At 40.1% G+C, this 20,039-nt stretch overlaps 1 protein-coding gene across 5 annotated transcripts in view; it reads left to right on the top strand.

Moving 5' to 3' along the window:
- The first annotated feature begins 550 nt into the window (after nucleotides 1-550).
- The window catches only part of atl2 (atlastin GTPase 2), a 36,712-nt gene continuing 17,223 nt past the window's right edge, over nucleotides 551-20,039 (top strand). For 4 of the 5 annotated variants that reach the window (XM_007894360.2, XM_007894361.2, XM_007894363.2 and 1 more), the window contains exons 1-3: nucleotides 551-624; nucleotides 11,517-11,630; nucleotides 15,127-15,374. In XM_007894360.2, the coding sequence (XP_007892551.1) occupies nucleotides 558-624; nucleotides 11,517-11,630; nucleotides 15,127-15,374 (429 nt within the window). In that variant the 5' untranslated portion in view covers nucleotides 551-557. The remainder of the gene's footprint in view (nucleotides 625-11,516; nucleotides 11,631-15,126; nucleotides 15,375-20,039) is intronic. The other variant, XM_007894365.2, reaches the window with a different exon arrangement.

Genomic DNA, 20,039 nt, shown 5'->3' on the forward strand with positions numbered 1-20,039 from the left:
TGTCGGAGGAAGGCGAATTGGGGAGATCATGAGGATGGGACAAAAAAAAGGAGCCACATGAATAACATTACTGTCCCTTTGTTTTTTTAAAAAAAAACATTCAACATCTGTTCTGCAGAGTAATGATCATAAGGATGGAGGAGGAGGAGAAGGAGAAGGAGGAGTGGGGTTGGGGCAGATGAATGATCATGAGGATGGAGGAGGAGGAGGAGAAGGAGGAGTGGGGTTGGGGCAGATGAATGATCATGAGGATGGAGGAGGAGGAGGAGGAGAAGGAGGAGTGGGGTTGGGGCAGATGAATGATCATGAGGATGGAGGAGGAGGAGAAGGAGGAGTGGGGTTGGGGCAGATGAATGATCATGAGGATGGAGGAGGAGGAGAAGGAGGAGTGGGGTTGGGGCAGATGAATGATCCTGAGGATGGAGGGAGAGGTGGGTGGGGTTGGGCGGTGAGAGCGGTACAGAGGAGGGCGCTAGGACCCGGCGGGGCGACTCCGATAAAGCCGCGGCTGCCTGTCAGGCCGTGACGTCAGCGAGCCTCCCGACGCGCAGTCTAAGATGGCGGCGGAGAGCGAGGCGCGAGCGGCACGGCCCCGGTCCCAACCGCGCACCCAACCCAGCTCAGGTAACAGCACTCACCCCGGGGGGGGCACCACCGGCCCGGCTCGGCACGGCACGGCACATGGGCCGGACCCGGGGAGAAGAGCAGGCGGGCCGCCCTCCAGCTCGCTGCCCTCCTCCCCTTCCCACCTGTCTCTCTCTCTCTCTCTCTCTCTCCTGAAGGCGGGTAAAAGTTTTGCGAGTCGGGCTCCGTCTGCGCGGCCGCCGGCAGTTTGAATGGCGCCGCGCAGTTTGGGGGAGCGCTCCGGGAAAGGGAGGCGGTGGGGGGCAGCAACTCAGCTGAGGAGAGGGTGGGAAGAAGAAGAAGAAGAAGAAGAAGAGGAGGAGGAGGACGGTACGTCTTGAGGAGCAAACGGGGAGGCCGTGTGTCTGTCTGTTGAGGGGTTGGGGGCGGGCGGCGAATGCCGTTGAATCCGAGGAGCAGCGGCTGACAGTCGGCGTGTCCGCCGCCGAGTGGAGGGGGCAGAGAGCCAAAGCGGCCTGTGAACCAGGCTCAGGCTCTGGTGCTGGAGAGGGTGGGTGGGTACGGAGAGTGAGCAGCTGCACGTCCAAGGCCCCTCAATCCGCGGCGCTGAGTGAGTGAGGGAGTGAGGGAGGGAGGGAGGCAGACGCTGGCCCCTCGGGCCCGGGGTAACCGTTTTCCGTTACGGCTCCGAGGATTTGAATCATAACGGGGGCGGAGTGGCGGGTACGGAAAGCCGCGGGTGACAGACCAGACCAGCCCGAACGCCCTTTCCCCCCTCTCCCCCCCCCCTTCCCCTCACGCCCTCCGAAACGGGCGCCCGCAGCTGATCCAGCGGCGGAGGCTGGGCATGTGGTGACATTAATAACCAGCCTTGCATTCGCTACAGCGCCTTATCACGTCGCCGAGACGCCTCGAAACGCTTCAAACTCCGGGTCATTTATGTAACGTACGTGTGCGTAGTGTGTATATTTGTGGTGTGTAGCATACACATACACATACATATCCTGTGTGTTGAGTAAAACGTCCATAATCGTGTATGTATAGCATTTGTATATGCAGTGTTCGTGGCTTCGTCTTTTTCTCGTCTTTTCTTTTTTTTTAAAAAAAAACACACCACCTACTTTCACACTTTGAAACCACACACTGGTTCTGGTTCACGGGTGGTTTTCTGAGTATAAATTAAAATGTCTGACCTCAGGGTGATTATGTTTGTTGTGTGGCCGTGCGTAACCGCCGTGCGCTCCAGCCGCTTCACCAACCCCCCCCCCGCCCCCCCCCACTGTGAACTCTTTATTTTCATTGAGTCTTCATTGAAGAAAGTGGAAACGGCAAATGCTTTCTTGTATTTAAAAAAAAATCCAGCCGTTGGGCGCGAAGCTTTGGCACTTAGGAGCAAGTCCATTTATTTAATGGGATTCATTAGAACAGCCTCGTAAGAGGATCTTCATTAAATCGCTTCGGGAGATCATTGCAAACTGGCAGAACTGGAAAGGCGAACTTATTAAAAAAAACTGCCGTTTTGTCGAGGAGAATCCGCTTCTCGGCTCAAGTCCGGGTCATTTACTGTTAATTCTTCACTTGGCTGAAGCTTTGCTGCTTTTTGATGTGCTTATGTAACCGCGAGAGCGTGACTGAGGCTGCAGACGCAGAGTCCGTCCAGGCTGTGTGATGTTTGAGGAGGGGGAAGATGGAGCAGAACGAGTTTGAGAAAACGGGAACACTAACAAGTAATATAATGGGTGTTTTTTTTGGTTGGGGGATGGGGGGGGGGGGGTGAGGGAGAGGGGGCAAAAGAATGTGATCGGAGTGGTCCTGTGAATTTCCCGGAGTAGCTATTTAGGAGCTGCTTCTGGGAATGTCTAGGTCATTTCATGCAAGTTTATATCTATTGCAGACTTGGGTTTAACAATGTTACATTGCTAATTAGTGTTTGAATTAAGTCAGTATAAATGATCAAGTCACTTGAATAGAATGATTTTTGTATTTTTAGTAGAGCAAGATATAAAATTCCTGCTGTGGTATCTTTGGTTTCGCAGCTTTTGGGTGCTTTGGCTGCAGATCACTGAAGTTTCGTGCAAGTGATCTGAAACGCCTGTTTTCTCATTTAATATCTTAGTGAGGAGGAACTAAGAATAAACCCCTTGTTAATGGGTTCAGAATTCTTGTCTACATGTGAGTAGTGCATTTGTGTAGTTGAATAATTTTGTAAATAATTTTGTGCAAAATTCTAAGTTACAGCCAAGGCTGTAGAAATTCAATTAATAAAATTCAATATTTTTACATTTAATGTAGGTTGCCCTTGATGTTTTGTGTTCTAAACTTTAAAGTGCGTGCATGGCCTCTTTCATTTAGTGGGCTCATTTGGTCCAACAGTATTCAAAGTACAGGGATGCACATAGTTATAATGTGTCACTGCCAGTTTAAAAGTAATGTTAAGGCTGTGTGATAATTACTTTTTAACCTGGTATCTGTTCTGAAGTAAATCATTATATTAGTTATCTTATCTAGTTCCTATTTATTAAAGAAAAACCTAATACCGAGGTGCATTTCAGATCAGTTCACAGTGTAAGAAAATCTTGCTTTTTTGCTGTCAAAAAAATATTTTTTTTGGCAGCTGTGTATCTTGACTGTTATCAGACATGTGGGCTTGTTCTGAGCAGTATGCGATGTGACAGAAGTCATGATGATGCCCTCTGAAAACCTATCACTGTGCTTAAGTGTCCAACCCAAACACTGAGATTTCTGTATGTCTGTGGAAATTTCCGTTTTGGTGTGGCGTGTGAATTATTTCCCAAATGAACATACTCATTTACCTAATCATAGACAGTTCAGGTGCAAGAACAGCTTTTATGATGCTTCTCCAGGGGGCTGTTGTTTTGAGCTGTGCTCTTACCTGAGTTGTTAGTGATTTATCATAATTTTCAGTGATTTGGAGTAATAAGTTGTAACTGCAGAGTGCTGTGCTGTATGCCCTTTGCACTTTACACTGTGCACTGTGACCAAAATAATTTGGTCATTCAATCTACGACTGTTTGTGCAACACTGCTGTGTGGAATTAGCTGCCGTGTTTCGTCCACAAAATATACAGTCATTTCACTTTACAGTATATTCTGTGAAGCGCTTTGAGACGTCTTGAATATGTGATAAAGCGCTAAATCAAATGCAAGGATTATTATTATTATATAGTGCCCATCTTGGAGCGCTTGAGAGGTGTGGGTTGTTGAGAGTTGAAGCTTTGATATGAGTGTGCCCAATCATAACCCTTGCATTTGATATAGTGCCTTGTCACATCATAAAGCGATTCACGGTAAAGTTCAGTGACTGTGTACTTTTTAGACACATCCACAGAAATGTCCCACGAACAGCTATGAAGTGAACGATTAATTTTATCTGGGGATTGTTGGCCAGGACACTGGGAAAAATTCCCTTTTGTGAATGGTGTAATGGAATCTTTAATAGTGTTCACCTGAACAGGCAGGTGGCACTTCAGTTTAACCTCGGTATTCGCACAAGTATTAATTGGAGTGAAAGCCTGGACTGAGTTCAAAGTTCTGACAAAACTTTCTGAGAGGATGTGAAGAGGGAATGCTACAATCTGAGCCAGGCTGACACTGGCATTGGTGTATTGTTGGAACTTTTAACGCGTACCATCACGAACACTCACAAGCTTCTTGCTATGTGTCCAGTTGGGTTCACCCAAGCCATCAGAATTTTGGCTTGCAGAATTTATGGGATCAGAAGAATCGCCCCTGCCAGTGACTGGTACAAGTGCTGCTAATAAGCTAAGGCTGTTGGTTCCTCATCAACACGCCTTGGAGTACTGTGCTCCTGCACTGTCTCGGGTATCGGACTAATTACAAAGCCGTAGAGGATTGGCAAAATTCAATCTTTCATTGCATGACACTTTAGTGCCAATACTTTGCCTCTTCTTCCCCACCCTGAGATTAGTTGGGTGTCAGCCTAGCTCATTTGGTATGACTCGTCTCTGAGTTAGAAGTTTGTGCGTTCAAGCCCTGTTTGGGGCCTTTGAACTCAGTGTAGGCTGACCGTCCAATATACAACAATAACTTGCATTCATAGAACACTTTTCACGTGGGGTAGTGTCTAGGAGCGCTTGATCCGGAGGTGGGGTGGTGCTGGGTGGGTGCTGTGTCGAAGGTTCTGTCCTTCGGATCCAACGTTAAACCAGGGTGCTGTCTATTCAGATGGATATGATAGATCCTATGACACTATCCAAAAAAAACAGGTGTTTCCACCAGTGACCTGGCCAGCAATTCCCCAGATAAAATCAGTCAATTGTTTCATGGCTGCTTGTGGAACATTGCTGTATGCAGAATTTTTCTCTTTGACCATATCTATGGTCACATGCATCTTTCCCCCACTGCTGTCCATTCTACACAGTGTCTGTCTTGCACCATTTCTGTAAAGTGCTCTGAGATATTGCTCTATGTTAATTAAGCGTGCTATGCAAATACAACTTTGTTGACCTGGTGCCCACAACAGTCAGTGGAGGAAAAGCAATTGGAAACTGACTGGTTCCTAATGATGAAAGGAAGTTACAACCTTGATGTGTTTTCCAAATTTTTTTTTTGCAGAGGAGGTAAATAAAAATACTTGCATTTGATTTAGCGCCTTATCACGTCATCGATGTCTCAAAGCGCTTTGCAGGACACACTGTAAAGTGGATTGACTGTATTTTGTGGGCGTATTATGGCAGCTAGTTTGCACTGAACATGTGTGGGGAAAAATGAAATGAACCCAGATCAACACCAACAACTTGCAAGGTAGGTAGCGTCTCAGAGTGCTTAGCAGTGGCCAAACCTGACTCCGAGGAGTGTAAGGTGGCCGTAAGCACGGTCGAAGAGGAAAGTTTTCATACGGGACTTAGAAGACTTAAAGAGGGGAGAGAGGGGGCAAGTTTGAGGGATTGAGGGGGAGTGTTCTAGAGTTTTGAGACGTAGTGACTGAAACACAACCTCCGATGGTGGGGCGGAGGGTGCGAGGGACGAGTAGGAGGCCGGTACCAGTCGAGCAGAGGCCACGGGTGGTGGATTGGGGAGTGAGGAAGTAAGGAGGTGCCAGGGAGTTAATGGATTTGAACACGATCAGTAGGTAAGTCCACTGAAGCACATTTTACTTTTTTTTATTGAAGGTCATTTCAAAATTTATTTTGCAAGATTAAGCAAGGCTGAAATAACTACATAACTTATGTGTATGAGTCCTTGCGTTGAAATTAAGTTTGCAATAAAGATTAATCCTCATTTTCCAGGTGAGAGCAGGTGACCTACTCACAGACCTCTGCTATTGTGTGAAATGGATATACAGTATGTGGTCTTTTTCTGTCTCCTGCTCTATGCCTCACACCCTCTTGGAGAAATATTTCACCTGTTCAATAGCTCAGTAGTGTGACAGGCTCCACAGGTATAGATCCACATTATTGCTGTGCAACCTTGTTGATAACGGTGACCACGACCAACTTGGGATGTGATTCTTCACCTCTTCTCTTCTGTTGTTAGATGTTGCCAGAGCTTGGATTCAGTGCTGTTCTCATCTCTGCAGAGTGAATGGCAAGAATAGGTTTATTCTCACAGCACAGAAAGCAAAATGACTCAAATAATATTATTGGACTTACAGCTCTAGTCTTACTCTGGTTGCTGTTCCTTCTTCCCACACTCGATTGTGGTTTACCCAAAATGTTAACTTGTTTTTCTTTCGGTGGCTCAACATATAGTATTCAATTTCAAGTTTCTGTTGCCCCATTTTTCGAACCCATTCCCAGTGCTTTTATTAATTTCTTTCTTCATTTGTTTTTGTAACTTGATTGCCTGTCTAACTATTAAAGAGACCAGTCACTAATTCAGGTCTGAATTTTCATATCCAAAATGTTAACTCTTTCGTTTACAAACTGATTGATGTCAAACATTTCTGTTTATTTTGTACTTTTTAGTGCACATATGCAAATTGTTAATTATCCTGAAGTGAGAAATTGCATTTTTTTTAGTATTCAACAGGCATCTTAATATTAAAATTTTGTGAGCCTGATTGATTTATGCTTTATCCCTATTGAGTGTGACGTTGGATCATTGAGTTGTGGCAGTAGTACACTACTAAAATTACACGTTTGTCATTTGTACTTCAATTTATGGTATGAAATGTTGTGATTGAGCTTTGTATATGCATTTGAGGATAGACTGATTGGCTTGTATTGTATGCAGTGTACATCCACCCTGTCTCATACTGCATTCTTAATGGAATTAGATTGGGAAAAGGGCAGAAAATGCTAAAAGTTTGGATATCATGTGAATCCTAATGTATATTAGGACTTGCAGGAGGAAAGCGTGGTGGAAAAAAAAGGGAATTTATAAGCCTTTCTGACTATTGTCTGCTGGTGTCTTGCGCTATCTTTGTTAATCCATAATAATCTTCAACAAAATAACTGCTTATAGGTGTTGAAATGTAATATTTATTACAACAAAAACCCTTTAGAGGTCATGCTTCAGTCCTAGCCATAAGATTGTACTCCTGCAGGCCAGAGGCTTAGAACTGTTAATTTTTAAAACTTTGTGCGGTTCTACCAGATTATTTTATGCTGTTGTGCACAAGGCTCTGTTCATAATGAGCATGTTTTCTAGATAGTACCATATTTGTGCTTGAAACTATGGTAATCTGGTCTTGGCTTTTTCAAATCTGCAGGTGGATTTAGTGTAATTTCCCCAATTTATATAAGTGATCCAGTGTTTTTTTTAAAATATGCAAACACGTGAAAATTTTAACGCATCTTAAAGCTTAATATTTAGAGTCAAACAGCCGGTTAGAAATACAATATACAGGAGGAACAGCAAATTAGAAATAATATTTCTGTTATAACTTTATCTCTTTCCCCAGATCATATCACGTTGTGTTTTGGAAAACAATGTTATGTAATATAGCTTGGCTTTTTCAATTCCTGTCACTTAGGTAATCAAATCCAAAGTGCAGTATGACGTATCTTGCAACCTGAAATGGTGATCGTGGAACAGTTCTAGCAAAATTTATAAAAGTCACAATTTGTTTTGTTTCTGTTTGTACTGGATTAGATGTTACAAGCCCTATTCAGAAAATAAAGAACAGAATGAGCTGTTTACTGATACATGTAATGAATGTGTTTAAAGAGCCTCAACCTACTCAAAAATGGAAGGGGATTAAAAGTTACTGGGCAGGTATCTTACCGGTGGTTTTGAGAGACTGATAGATTAGTTTATTTGTTCAACACGATTCCCCCCCCCCCCCCATGGGTTTTACGTCATGGTAACACTGAATTGAACCCTAATTTTATTTTATTGTGCGATAGTTGATCAAAGGATTAGCAATAGCTGAGTTTTTAGCAAAACGCAAAATACTGCAGATGCTGGAAATCTGAAACAAAAACAGAAGTTGCTGGGAACACTCAGCAGGTCAGGCAGCATCTATGGAGAAAGAAAAGTGAGTTCACGTTTCGGGTCTACAACCCTTTGTCAGAACAGATTCTGATGAAGGGTTGTGGTGAAGGGTCGAGGACCTGAAACATTGACTCATTTCCTTTCTCCATAGATGCTGCCTGACCTGCTGAGTGTTCCCAGTGACTTCTGAGTTTTTAGTTGTTGCCTTTTGTCTATATTCTAGAGTCAGCTCTCATTAGGGTTAAATGTCTGGATGATATTGACCCTGTTTTATCTTAGTTTCAAAATAAAATTACTTCAGATTAATGGTCTACAAATCCCTGGTTTAGGAAAGTATGTAATGAATAAGAAATCTCTAGAAAGATCTTGAAATGTGGGTTAATGATTTTTAGTTCCTCCGAGTAACTGAATGAAGGGGAATTGGATTTTCACAAGTTAACTTGTTATTCATACAAAAATAATGGAATTTTTATACTCTTGTGCTTTTTTAAATATATCAGTAAAAGGCAAATGTCCATTCTGCAGCAGCTCGAACAGAACTGAACAAAGCTTGGGTGATCATAACTTTGATTTCTGAAACCAATTTTTAGTGACATTCATGACCCAATACTGAATTTATATTTCTACCATGCCTTTCATGTCAGGAAGAATTCCCAAAGTACTGAAATATCCTTGCATTGTAACCCCATGAGCAAGTGATTCGGCCGGATCACCTCTCCCACCCGGTGGTGAGCCCAGTCTGAGCCTCTTAGACATATCATGCTTCTTGAGCAAACTTTATCAAACTTTACCATTTCTAACTTCAGTTTGGCTGATTTTGCTTTTCCTTCAATGGGACTAGCTGCTGCTGCCAGAGTTTATACTTTCTGATGTTTAGAAGGTTCTTCTGGAGGGGATTTTCCAACCTGGCAATATAATGTTGATGTAGGGGAACCCTACCCTGCAGGAAACAATTGGACAGTAAAAAGGATTAAAAAAAAGAGTAAAAATTTAGTTATTAGCAAGGATTTGGAAGAATTTGCTTCTGTAGCAAGGGGTAAATGGAGAGAAGATTTAGAGAAAGGTGTGATTTTGGCCTCTGGGGTGGAGTGGAATTCTTTCAAAGGGTGGAGCTGCTGAGATTTGTAAACATCAGATTTCATAATTGTTTTTTGTGCTTTGAGCTTTGCATCCTGTTGGTTATGCTTGTTGTGCGTGGAAATGGTACTTTGATACAAAAGCTGTTTTTTAACCTTTGTGTTTGATTTTAGTTTTGCTGATTTTTATTTTCCAATTTCACTTCTGTTTTCAGGAAGTTTTCAGTTTCGGGTTACAATTCCTGTTCATTCCTAATTTACAGATTTTTTTTGTCTCTTTGGTCTTTCTAATCATTCAAAATGCTATTAATTTCTGAATTTGCCACAACTTGTCAAAAACAATTGTTATGAGGAGTACATGATGTTATGTTGCCAGGTAATGCCACATTCCCTGTTGGACTGGTAGGTAAAGCAGTTCTACACTTTGCTTTCAGCTAATTGATTGAAATGCATCACTTAAGATGGGTGCCTCATAGTCCTAACCTAAATACATGAATTACCACTGTCGGCATTCCACTTAAGTAAATCGACTGGTTTAGAACAGAAGCTAATGAAAGCTTGAATTATAATACTGTACTGCCAGTATTTTTGAAGGAATTAATTTTGAAATAATGTGGTTCAGTTCACTTAGTTTTGTGTCAAAGTTTGTCCTGCAGCAAATCTAGTATGATAACATCAACAACTTGGATTTATATAGCGCCCTCCACGCCGGACGGTGTCTCAGAGCGCTTCACAGTAACGGATCCCGGGGCCGAGCCAGAGGGAGTGGGAGGAAGGTGACCAAAGGCGCGGTTGAAAAGAAAGGTCTTCAGGCCTGAAAATAGGAAGAGAGGGGCAAGGCCAAGGGAGTGAGGAAGGGAGTTCCAGAGCCTTGGGGTATAGTGGCTGAAGGCACGGTTACCGAGAGTGGAGTGGAGGACTCGGGGGATAAGGAGGAGGCCAGAAGGCAATGGGCACTATTTTGAGGAGAGAGGTGGTCAGAGAGGTAGGGGGGTGCAGAGCAGTGGAGGGATTTGAATACAAGGGTGAATATCTTGAAGTCGATCCTCTCTGGGACAGGCAGCCAGTGCCGTGTGGCAAGGACTGGGGTAATCGGGGAGCGGAGGTTGGTGCGGGTGAGAATGCGGGTGGCAGAGTTTTGAATAATCTGGATTTTATGGATGATCTCTCCAGAATGTTAACAATTTTTAAAATGTTGTTTTCTAGTATCAGATTGCTCTAGTTTTAATACCAGTTGTCTGACTTTGCTGCCTGGAGAAAGAATGGGAGAAGATCGGATACCATTGTGGAGACTTCTAATAGATGAGCTGCTGTTGGTCTCCAGAATTCAGTTGCCACTTTCAAACCAATACTTGCTGTGAGCCTTTCTAGAGTACTTAGCTATAACATGGCAATAGTCAGTAGTGTGGGAGAGCAGCATTATGAAATGAAGCACATTTTTCAAGGAATCCTAGGGTATGGCAAGTATCACCAGCACTCTGCAGAAGATGGTTCATTTGAATTTCTTTTTTTCAATAGATTTATCAATTTACCACTTGAAATTTAAGGATTAGAAGGAATTGAGAAACTGTGCTATTCTGCTTGAAATTCCAAATTTGACTCGTTCTGGAAACAATGAATAAACTGGCCATAATTTTAATTTGGTGGCTGCCACCAGGTTTGACGTCCCATTAATTTAGGAAGTATCAAACAGTTTACTTATAACTGGCTAGAGTGTAAATATTATTCTCAACAAAGGGAACCATTTTTATAAAATGTACTTAATTTTACTTGTTTTCAGATTGATGTTCTGTTCGAATTATTTTAATTTGGGACTAGGGAAGATATGATGCGGAAGTGAATTTGACTCATGTTGCTCTGCTACTGACTGCATCGTTGATTCCCAAAATCTTAGCTCCTCTCTATAGATGACCAGTACTGCAAAATTACCAGATTTTCCTGCGTCTGCCAAGACCCAACTCCTTCAGTCTTATTGCTCATTATCACTGCAAACGGGAGGTTATCAAACAACTTTATAGTTTGAAGAATTTGCTTGTAAAAGCTACTTTGCTTACGTATATGTAGCAAACCAAAAGGAACTGGTAATCAAATTAAACTTGTCCAAGAAAATACCAGACTATTATGGGACAGTTGGCAGGGTGTAATTTGTCATTTCAGCAAGTCTGGAGCAGTACTTATTAAGGCTCGTAGAATATGTTAAGGTTTCTGATCAATACAAACTAGACTATTTATCTCTCTTTAAAAGAACAAGGATTGTGAGGATTAACCACCTCCTAGTTATTGAAATGCTATTATAAATGCTTACAAATGATTACATTCTCTTTACCCATCCTAGATTTATAGTGTCCTTGGATCGAAGGTGAAAGTAACACTAAAATAACACTTAAAAAAAAAAGTTGTATTGGAGAAATAGCTAACGTTTTGTTTCTGGCTACAGGTGATACAAACTTTCAACATGTTTTCTCTGGATTGGAAGAGCCGCAGGGAGCAATCTTGGAGGAATTAGAAAGACTGAGAGATAAACCTCCAGATATAGGTTGCAGCATGGATGGTAATTAATGTAGAAACTTTGAGGGAAAACTGAACAACCTAGCCTCAAAAGATTTTGTTTAAATTTCAGTTTGTACTAACCGTTCCTGTTTGAAATTTATTTAGTTTCAATACTCAAAGCATGCAGAGCACCAGTGCATTAACTAATCTTGAGTGATCTAAAATCCTCTGACACAAGCACATATTTTTTCAAAAAAGCTTTTTGTGTTGTTGAGGTAATAATAATATTAATAATCCTTGTGGAGGTAATGCAAGTTAATCGAAATTAAACCTAATGCTGTATCTCATTTAAAGATGAAATTACTGTCCCGCAACACATGGGAGCAGTGCCCACAGAATCTGCATCTGAAGGGTTGCTGTACAGTCTTTGGATTTGTGAAAATCTGAAGAAGTGGAGATCTGTGTGCCATTCTGGTCACCATACTATAGGAAGGATATTGTAGCATTGGAGAGAGAGTGAAAAGTAGATGTAGAATACTTAGAATAACCAGGGTTAAGTGGATACAGCTATCAAGGATTGGACAGATTGGAACGCAATTGAGATAAAATACCTGAGAGGGGACCTGATAGAGGTGTTTACAATTGTGAAAGGTTTAGTTAAAGTGGAGGTTCATAAGCTGTTTTAACTTGTTGATGATCTCTGAAACCAGGGGACATAAAAATGATAGCCGGTATCCGATCTTAAAGGGAGTTTGGGAGGAATTTCTTTATAAGAATGTGGAGCTGTCAGCCAGAATCTGTGGTTGAAGCAAAAAGCATCAAAGTATTTAAGAGAAACATGATACGTGGGGGTGAAGGGAACAAGGAGGGGGGCTGGGAGATTAGGAGGGTGGGGTCTCATGTGAAGTTCAAACACCAGCATAGAATAGTTGGGCTAAATGGTCCTTTCCCAGAAATGTTCTATTTTCACCTATAAGTACACAATCGCTACCCTTCACAATAAAATCCTGTGAGCTGATTTGCGACATCTCGTCAACATGGTAAAGCACTGTATTAAATGTAAGGATTATTTAATTTTATGAATTAGTCTGAAAAAGAGCTGAGGCTCGGGTTTAAGACCATATACTCCGCAATTCTGATCCCTATGTCTCTTTTTAAATTAGATTTGTGTTACCCTTGTTATTAGCATTAGTCCAAAGCATCCAACTGCCTATTATTTAATATGTATTCAGTTTCGCAAAGAAATGATACCATGAGGCTTGTAGGAGAATTGTAATGAAAATAGAAGGTTCCATTCTAGGTATGGTAAGGGTAAAGTGAGTTTTACTCTTAACTTTTATTTTATGGTATTCTGATCCAGAAGTCCTTTCTTAAGAAACGCAGGACTGTTAGCATTGGTATCAACATTTAAAGCAGACAATTCTCAAGAACTAATTGATGCAGGTGGTAAGAGATTGTGAAATGCTAATCTGTTAATAGCTTTTTAAGTGGAGAATTCTGTTTATTTGTGGGCGTAGCTTAAAAACATGCATACTTAACAGAAAATAATAGTCCTGAAAGGGTAACATCTATTGTGCTGTGTCAATGACACAACTTGTCTTAAACGTTTTGTGCTATAATTGTCCATAATACATTTTAATGATCAAAAGTAGTTTTAAAAAAGACTTAAAAAACTAGATGTTCATGGTATCATGGTGTGTGAGGTTTGACACTTGTCTTTCATAGGTGAGTGTAATCAAACTTATGCTAAGTATAGAATCTCTTGATCAGTTTATCAACTAGGACAACCTAGTTTTCTGTTCTGTTTATTTATTGTGGGGATCCGTATCTCTTTCCATTGGTTCCTGGTAATGTGGATAAATTGGCAAAAGCGGAGAATAATCTGTAATCTTGGAAATCTGAAATAAAAGCCGAGCACGACTCTGAAAAGATGAGCTGTGACACTATTAAATGATGATCAACCTAGAAATAATGTTTCTCGCCCCCTTTCTATTTTTGGAAAGCAAAGGACAGAGTCTAAGTCTAATTCAGGTGCTTCTCGTGACCTTGGGAGTCTGCCTGTGACAAATTACCTTCCACCTTTGTTCTGATATCTTGGACGCATGAGTATCAAAGTTGAGATGTTCACTCACATTAGAACTTTATGGGTAATTTCTGCTCGACAGGTAATTGTAGTTGAAGCTGCAGATGTACATTTGCTCTTGTTTTTTGTGCACAATTCTATTATCAATTTTGACTAGCAGAACTCACATATCACTGACACCAGGTCAAGCATGTGAACATCTAGATATTGATATTTGCATGAATGATTATAGTTTCTGTTTTCTCTTTATATACTCGTGCACCCATGGAAAATGCTATTGTGTAACAAGATTTTAACCACCTGCTATTTTCTGCATACTTTGACATGTTCTTTATTGTAATGTTTTACTATATTTGTTAACACATTTTCACACCACAGTGTGAGACTATCTGCCACTACTGCCTGTATTACTAAATCTGTAATTAACCTCTATCCAGCTCTTCCTATATCCTTTAACTGCCTGGGTGTTTCGAGTTCCCTTTATACGTGAATTCACAAATGTTAAACTGTGGGTCTATGGGTGCTTAAGTGAATGTTTCTCACATTTTCTGTACCCCTTGCTAATTCTGTCATCTAGTCCATTTAATTTGATTTGTTTTCTTAAGTGTCTTAAACTTGGTACATTGTCTAATGAGTAAAGGGGTAGCACAATACCAAGTCTTGCAGAGTCAGAGAGGCATTTAGGGATTCTAATATTGTCTTTAAATCAAGGAAAGAGAAAAATCGAGTTCTTATCCCTGATTACTTTGCAGTGACCCTATTTGAGAAGTCATTGACATCACGTGAGGGTGGCATCATTCTTGGCTGAACAAAATGTTTTTTCTCGAATAAATTGCCACGGCTTTAAATAAATGATTTCCACTCATAAACAGTCTTCAATCATTTATTGTATAAGCTTGCACATGAAAAATATCTATTTTAGCGAATAGTGGCTATGTATCCCAGTGAGTCTGCATTTTTAGGAGAGGAGGAAAAAATTGATGGAGGAAAAAATTGATGGGTATGTACAATTAACATCTCTGAGCTACCAAGGTAGGAGTCATATGTGGCCAATATTTTGGTTGCCATGTCATTTGGAACCACTGTTCATTGGTCTATGGATTTATATGCATTGTGAAGCACATTTATGCTTCACTCCTTCCTGAGTTTTGTTTGGAACCAGAGCTTAAAGAGCAACTAGAACATATGGAAAATTTAGAAGGTTGTTGCACAATATTTATGGTACCACAATAAAGTGTTTTACATTTGTGATTACCTACCTACCTACAAATTGAACGGGCCTTTAATTTTAATCCACTAGCAAAGCATCTTCAGTGGAAACGTTTCAGGGTCTTCCAAGAAGATTTTGAGATAGATGTGCACTGGTAAGATTGCAATATTCGCTGATGTGGTGTTAGTGATAAATCTAGAAATTGGCCTAGAAGTTAGTGTTTTTTTAAACAAAAACCTAATTTTTGGTTTAATTTAAAAACAGGTGACTTTGGTATCCAGGATGTTCAAATGAATTCAGACGACGTACCTATGAAAGAAGCTAGGCCAGTGCAAGTAGTGTTGGCTCATGAAGATGACCATCATTTTGATCTGGATGAAGAGGCCCTTGAGCGGATTCTATTGCAAGAACACATTCGGGACTTGAATGTTGTGGTTGTTTCTGTGGCTGGAGCATTTCGTAAAGGCAAATCATTTCTCTTGGACTTCATGCTGAGATACATGTACAATCAGGTAAGCAACAATGTTAATGCTTTATATAATGCTTCTCATAATTGAACAAAATATCACTTATACTAATCTTAACGTTAAGGTGGTTTAAATTACAAATTTGGGTGATAAAGATATGGTTATAAATTCCATAGCTGCATCTAGAACATTTGTTAACAGAGAAAATAACCATTAGCTGATACCAATTTTTCAATCTCTTGATTAATCCTGATCCTGAATTGTACTTGGAAGGCATTTTCAAAATCACATATTATGGGCGCACACTTAGTCTCGGCTGACACTCCAGTGCATTGGTGGGAGTACTCTGCAGTGTTGGAGATGCTGTCTTTCAGATCCCATGGTACGATAGAATTTCTCCCGGTATCCTGGTGAATAAACCCTCAGATAAAATTGGTCATTCACTTGATGGCGGTTTGTGTGTGCAAATTTACTGCTGTTTGTCTACCAAATAGATCAATAAACTTTACAGTAAATTGTGTAAAGTGCTTTACGGTATTGCAACATCCTCCAGATGTGAAAGGCACACAAATTATTGCTCATGCTTTCTGTTTGCATTTCAACACATTTGTGTGTGAATTTAAATTCTACCACAGCAGCCTGCTTCTCTTTCAGACAGTTTGTGGATTCAAAGCTAAGGATTGTCATTTACTTCATTTTGGGAGTTTCATATGTTCTTCACTAATTCAGAATTGAGTATTTTTAAACTCACATTTGACATTTTTCATACAAGTTCCTGCCGTAAAGCGTTAAACCTGGTGGTTTTCCTTGTTTTTTTAACCTGTATTCTTTTTGAATTTAAGCTATCCAGCCAAGGTTTTATTTTAATTTTGCAGGAAATTTACTTCATAATTTTACTAAACATGAGACCTTGAGAGGAAATGCTAAGAATAGCCTGAAATAACAAGAAAAAACAGTATTTGAAATAGTTTTCTTTCATTATCTCTACTTCATCAGAGGTGAAACAGAATTGGCACACAATGAGCTGTGATCTGCACTTTTGGGCTTTGGGTTGTTTTCCAGAGTTTACTGGAAGAAAATGTGCTGAAACACCAAATATAGTTTTTTTTCCCCATAATAGCGGTTGTTTTTGTAGCAATGGTTTGGGTGTACCGTATTTAGGATAGTTAATTGCTGTACCATGCAGAATTGTTCTTTTCTAATAGAAATAGTCACTTGAAAACTGTACAGTACAGCCTTGTACTTAAAACTACATTTACTGAGTTCCAATGACTTCCCATTTCTGCCAGCTCAAACTCAGCATTGTAGCCAGAATAATGAAGAAGAGTAAAAGTTGTGATAGTTTAAGACTATTTAGTGTGTAATTGGGTAATTGGGCTCCAATGAAGGACATGACTGGGTTGAATCTTAGTCTCAAATCTTGCAGGGTTTACTGCAACAATAATACACTGTAATACACAGGGATGCAATAGCCAGCATTATTTAAAAAGTACAGCAACACCCACAGCTGGTAGACATTCTTGGTCCACATCACATTTCTTTTTGACAGCCCACGAAAAAATCGTTGATGTCAAGTTTTCTTTTTTCTCTTGCTCATTGCATGCGAGTGATCCAGAAACGGCGCATTTATGTTTTATTATGCTTTCTGTTGATGGAATTGTTGGCAATTTTTCAAGGATCTTGGAATTTGTTCCATTGGCCTGCCTGGTGCAGACCCAAGATAATGGGTTGATTATAATTTTTTTGCAACCCAATGTTGATTGTTAGTGTTGCTAACCGACAAGGTGGGCAAGGAGTACTGTCATGCACAGAACAAGCAAATGCACTAAAACCCCGGCTTGAGTGCCGAAAAATGCCAGTCCCGGCATTGTAATTGTTTGAATCCCACAAGCAGAAGATGGTCAAAGTGGATCATCCTGGCTATTGAAGGCCAGCAAGCATGATGAGGCAGGTGTGGCTAGGAGAATGAGTTTGTCTGTTTCAGCCCCGGTCTGGCTAGGTATGAATTCTGGATATCCAGAGCGTTTACTGTAATACAAGATTGAATATCACTATTCTTGGTTACTAGTTTTGAAGATAAATTAAATTGCTGTGTGTTGGCACTGTTAATCTTGTCCTTCCAGAAAGTCAATCCTCCTTTCTTTGTGTTGCAGCATGAAGTTTTCTTAAATCCAGTGTCTTGACCACAGCCACCCTTCCTGATGAGCATTTTCAGCTGTTGATTATGCTCCTGTAGAAAAGCTTTTCACAACTCTGAAATTATGATCCCATGTTCTGCTGTCTTTAATCTTAAAGCAGTTTATTTGCTTGTTTTCTTGGTTAAAAGGGTTATCAATATAAGTGATTAAAGACATTGGTTTCCATTAGGAAACTGTCTTCCAGAGTGTTCGGATTAATACAAATGTACTGTACATCTGTTCTATCCCTTTGTGAAGACAGTTATCACTACAACTCTAAAAATGTGTGTATATATATATATATATAACAGGTGTACGTACCTTCATGGCTTTAAGAGAGCTTAGCTTGTTCGTTGTTTAATAGTTTGTGTAAGAAATCAATCAACTATGTACTACATGTAAAAGCTACAGCAGTTGATGGATAATATTTTACTTGTGTGCCCAGCTGTTAGGTTCAAGTAAATCCTAACATCAGATTCCCAAGCATTACATTTCTCTAAGAAAGTTAATCCGATGAATTGAGCCCTAATGCCAAGCTTTAACTTTTACCATGTCAAGATGTGTGATTTTTGTGGTGAAATTGAATCTGTCCATCTCCCTGGTACCTGCAAAATTCCTATTGTAAGTAGTGTATGAAGCTAGTTGTACTGGGCCTGCTAGTATTAATCTAATCTGTCTTGCTTTATACTGAGTGAAATTGAAGGTAGAAATTAGAAAGGCTTTGGTAGACTATTCAAAAAGCTAATGTGGACTATTTGCCCCCTATTGCCCTATAAACAAAATTCAGGGAAAGTGTAGTAATTTCCTTGATTAAATTCTTGGATACCAAGGAAATCTGTAACAGAACTTTTATGAAGCTCATAAACTTGTAAAATATTTGATTCCTCCAGTGCTGCTCAAAATAGATAAACCGGTCCACTTCCTTTGAAGGAATTAATTGTTATTTGACAACAACAGTCTGTTTTGAAGGTTGACTGCCTAAAATTGGATAAAATCTTACAAATGAGCATGGTTTAGAATTACTCCAAATTGTAGTCAATCTATAGATAATCTAGTACACAAAAACAGAGGGCTGGGAAAATTCAGCAGGTCGGGCAGCACCTATGGAGAAAGGAAAGTGAGTCAATGTTTCAGGTCCACGACCCTTCGTCAGAACTTCTCTCTTGCTCTCTTTGTTTCAGATTTCCAGCATCTGCAGTATTTTGTGTTTTGTATAGATAATGTAGTATTTGATTAGTAACAATTTTCAACATTGATTGGGAGTTTTGACCAATATTACATCAAATCCTTTCCCACCTTGAATAATGCAATCCACCTGCTACTCTGTAACTCATCTACTTAATTAGTCCAGTTCTTGAAGATAGATTTCCTCAATACATTTTGCTTTTGAAAGCTTCTTTCCCTTTGAATAATGTGAATCATAGGGGACCCACAATGGCTCTTTTTAGAAATCAAGTCACTGGTCTCTAGACACTTTTTCATTGAACATACTGTGTTTCTTATTACCAAACAGTTTTTTAAATTTTGTTTGCTTGTCCTTTTTTTTGGTCACCTTCATAGTTATTTCCTGTGCCATCCTGGCTCCTTATTGGAATTTTAAGATTCAATTCTACTAACTTGCTATTTCCCATATCTGTTTACTGCTACAATATCGTCAGATTGGATATTTCCTATTTAAATGACTTAATTGATTCTGTTTCAATAGCCATTTGTTTTTCACATCGAAAAAGCCCTTTGTTTGACCCTGACCATTGCTCCTGGTAAAAGATTTTCCTCATCAGAATCATTCTTCCACCTCTAAAATTACGTATAATTTTTTTAATTGTGTTTTCAAGGCACTGTAGCTTGGGGAATAAATTTGTCCTACTTTGTCCAGTTTGAGCAAGTATAACTACATAACTTTGAAGCTTATAATGAATTTATTAGAATGCAGGAAATGAGGAGTGATGAAATAAACAATATTTGCTTACAGCCATGTGGGTTTTGGTTTACACTTCAGAGATACATATGTTGCATTCTATTTACCACTGCACAATTTCCCACTTTACTCTTTGAACTTTTATAAAACAAGATTTCTTTTGTCAAGTTGTTATACTACAAAACTGTGTAGCAGCTTGCATCAGATGGTAACAGACAGATCAACTGCCTGCGCGAAAACCTGCTTCAAAAGCTCATGACACAGCTGTTGAGCTTTGCAGGAGTTCTACACTTAAGCGCTATTGACTTTAAGCCCTATTTATGACTTCACTAAATTTCATTTGAGTAACAGGTGTGAGTAAATGGTTGATTTGTTGATTATTTTCAGCAACTGTACATCAAAAGAAGCAGATTATTTGTGAAATATCAAGAGTTACTTTGTTTTTTGTGCAGTGCAATGACCAATTTTATTTGGGGTTGTTGGTAGGGACACTGGGCGGAGACTCCTTTCTCTTTTTCAAATTGAGCCATGAGATCTTTTAACATCCATGTGAACAGGTAGACAGTATCTTGGTTTAACATCTGAAGGACAGCACCTCCAACACCCACAGCGCTG

This window comes from Callorhinchus milii, unplaced genomic scaffold (assembly GCF_018977255.1).
Source record: "Callorhinchus milii isolate IMCB2004 unplaced genomic scaffold, IMCB_Cmil_1.0 Scaffold3, whole genome shotgun sequence".
Lineage (NCBI taxonomy): Eukaryota > Metazoa > Chordata > Chondrichthyes > Chimaeriformes > Callorhinchidae > Callorhinchus > Callorhinchus milii.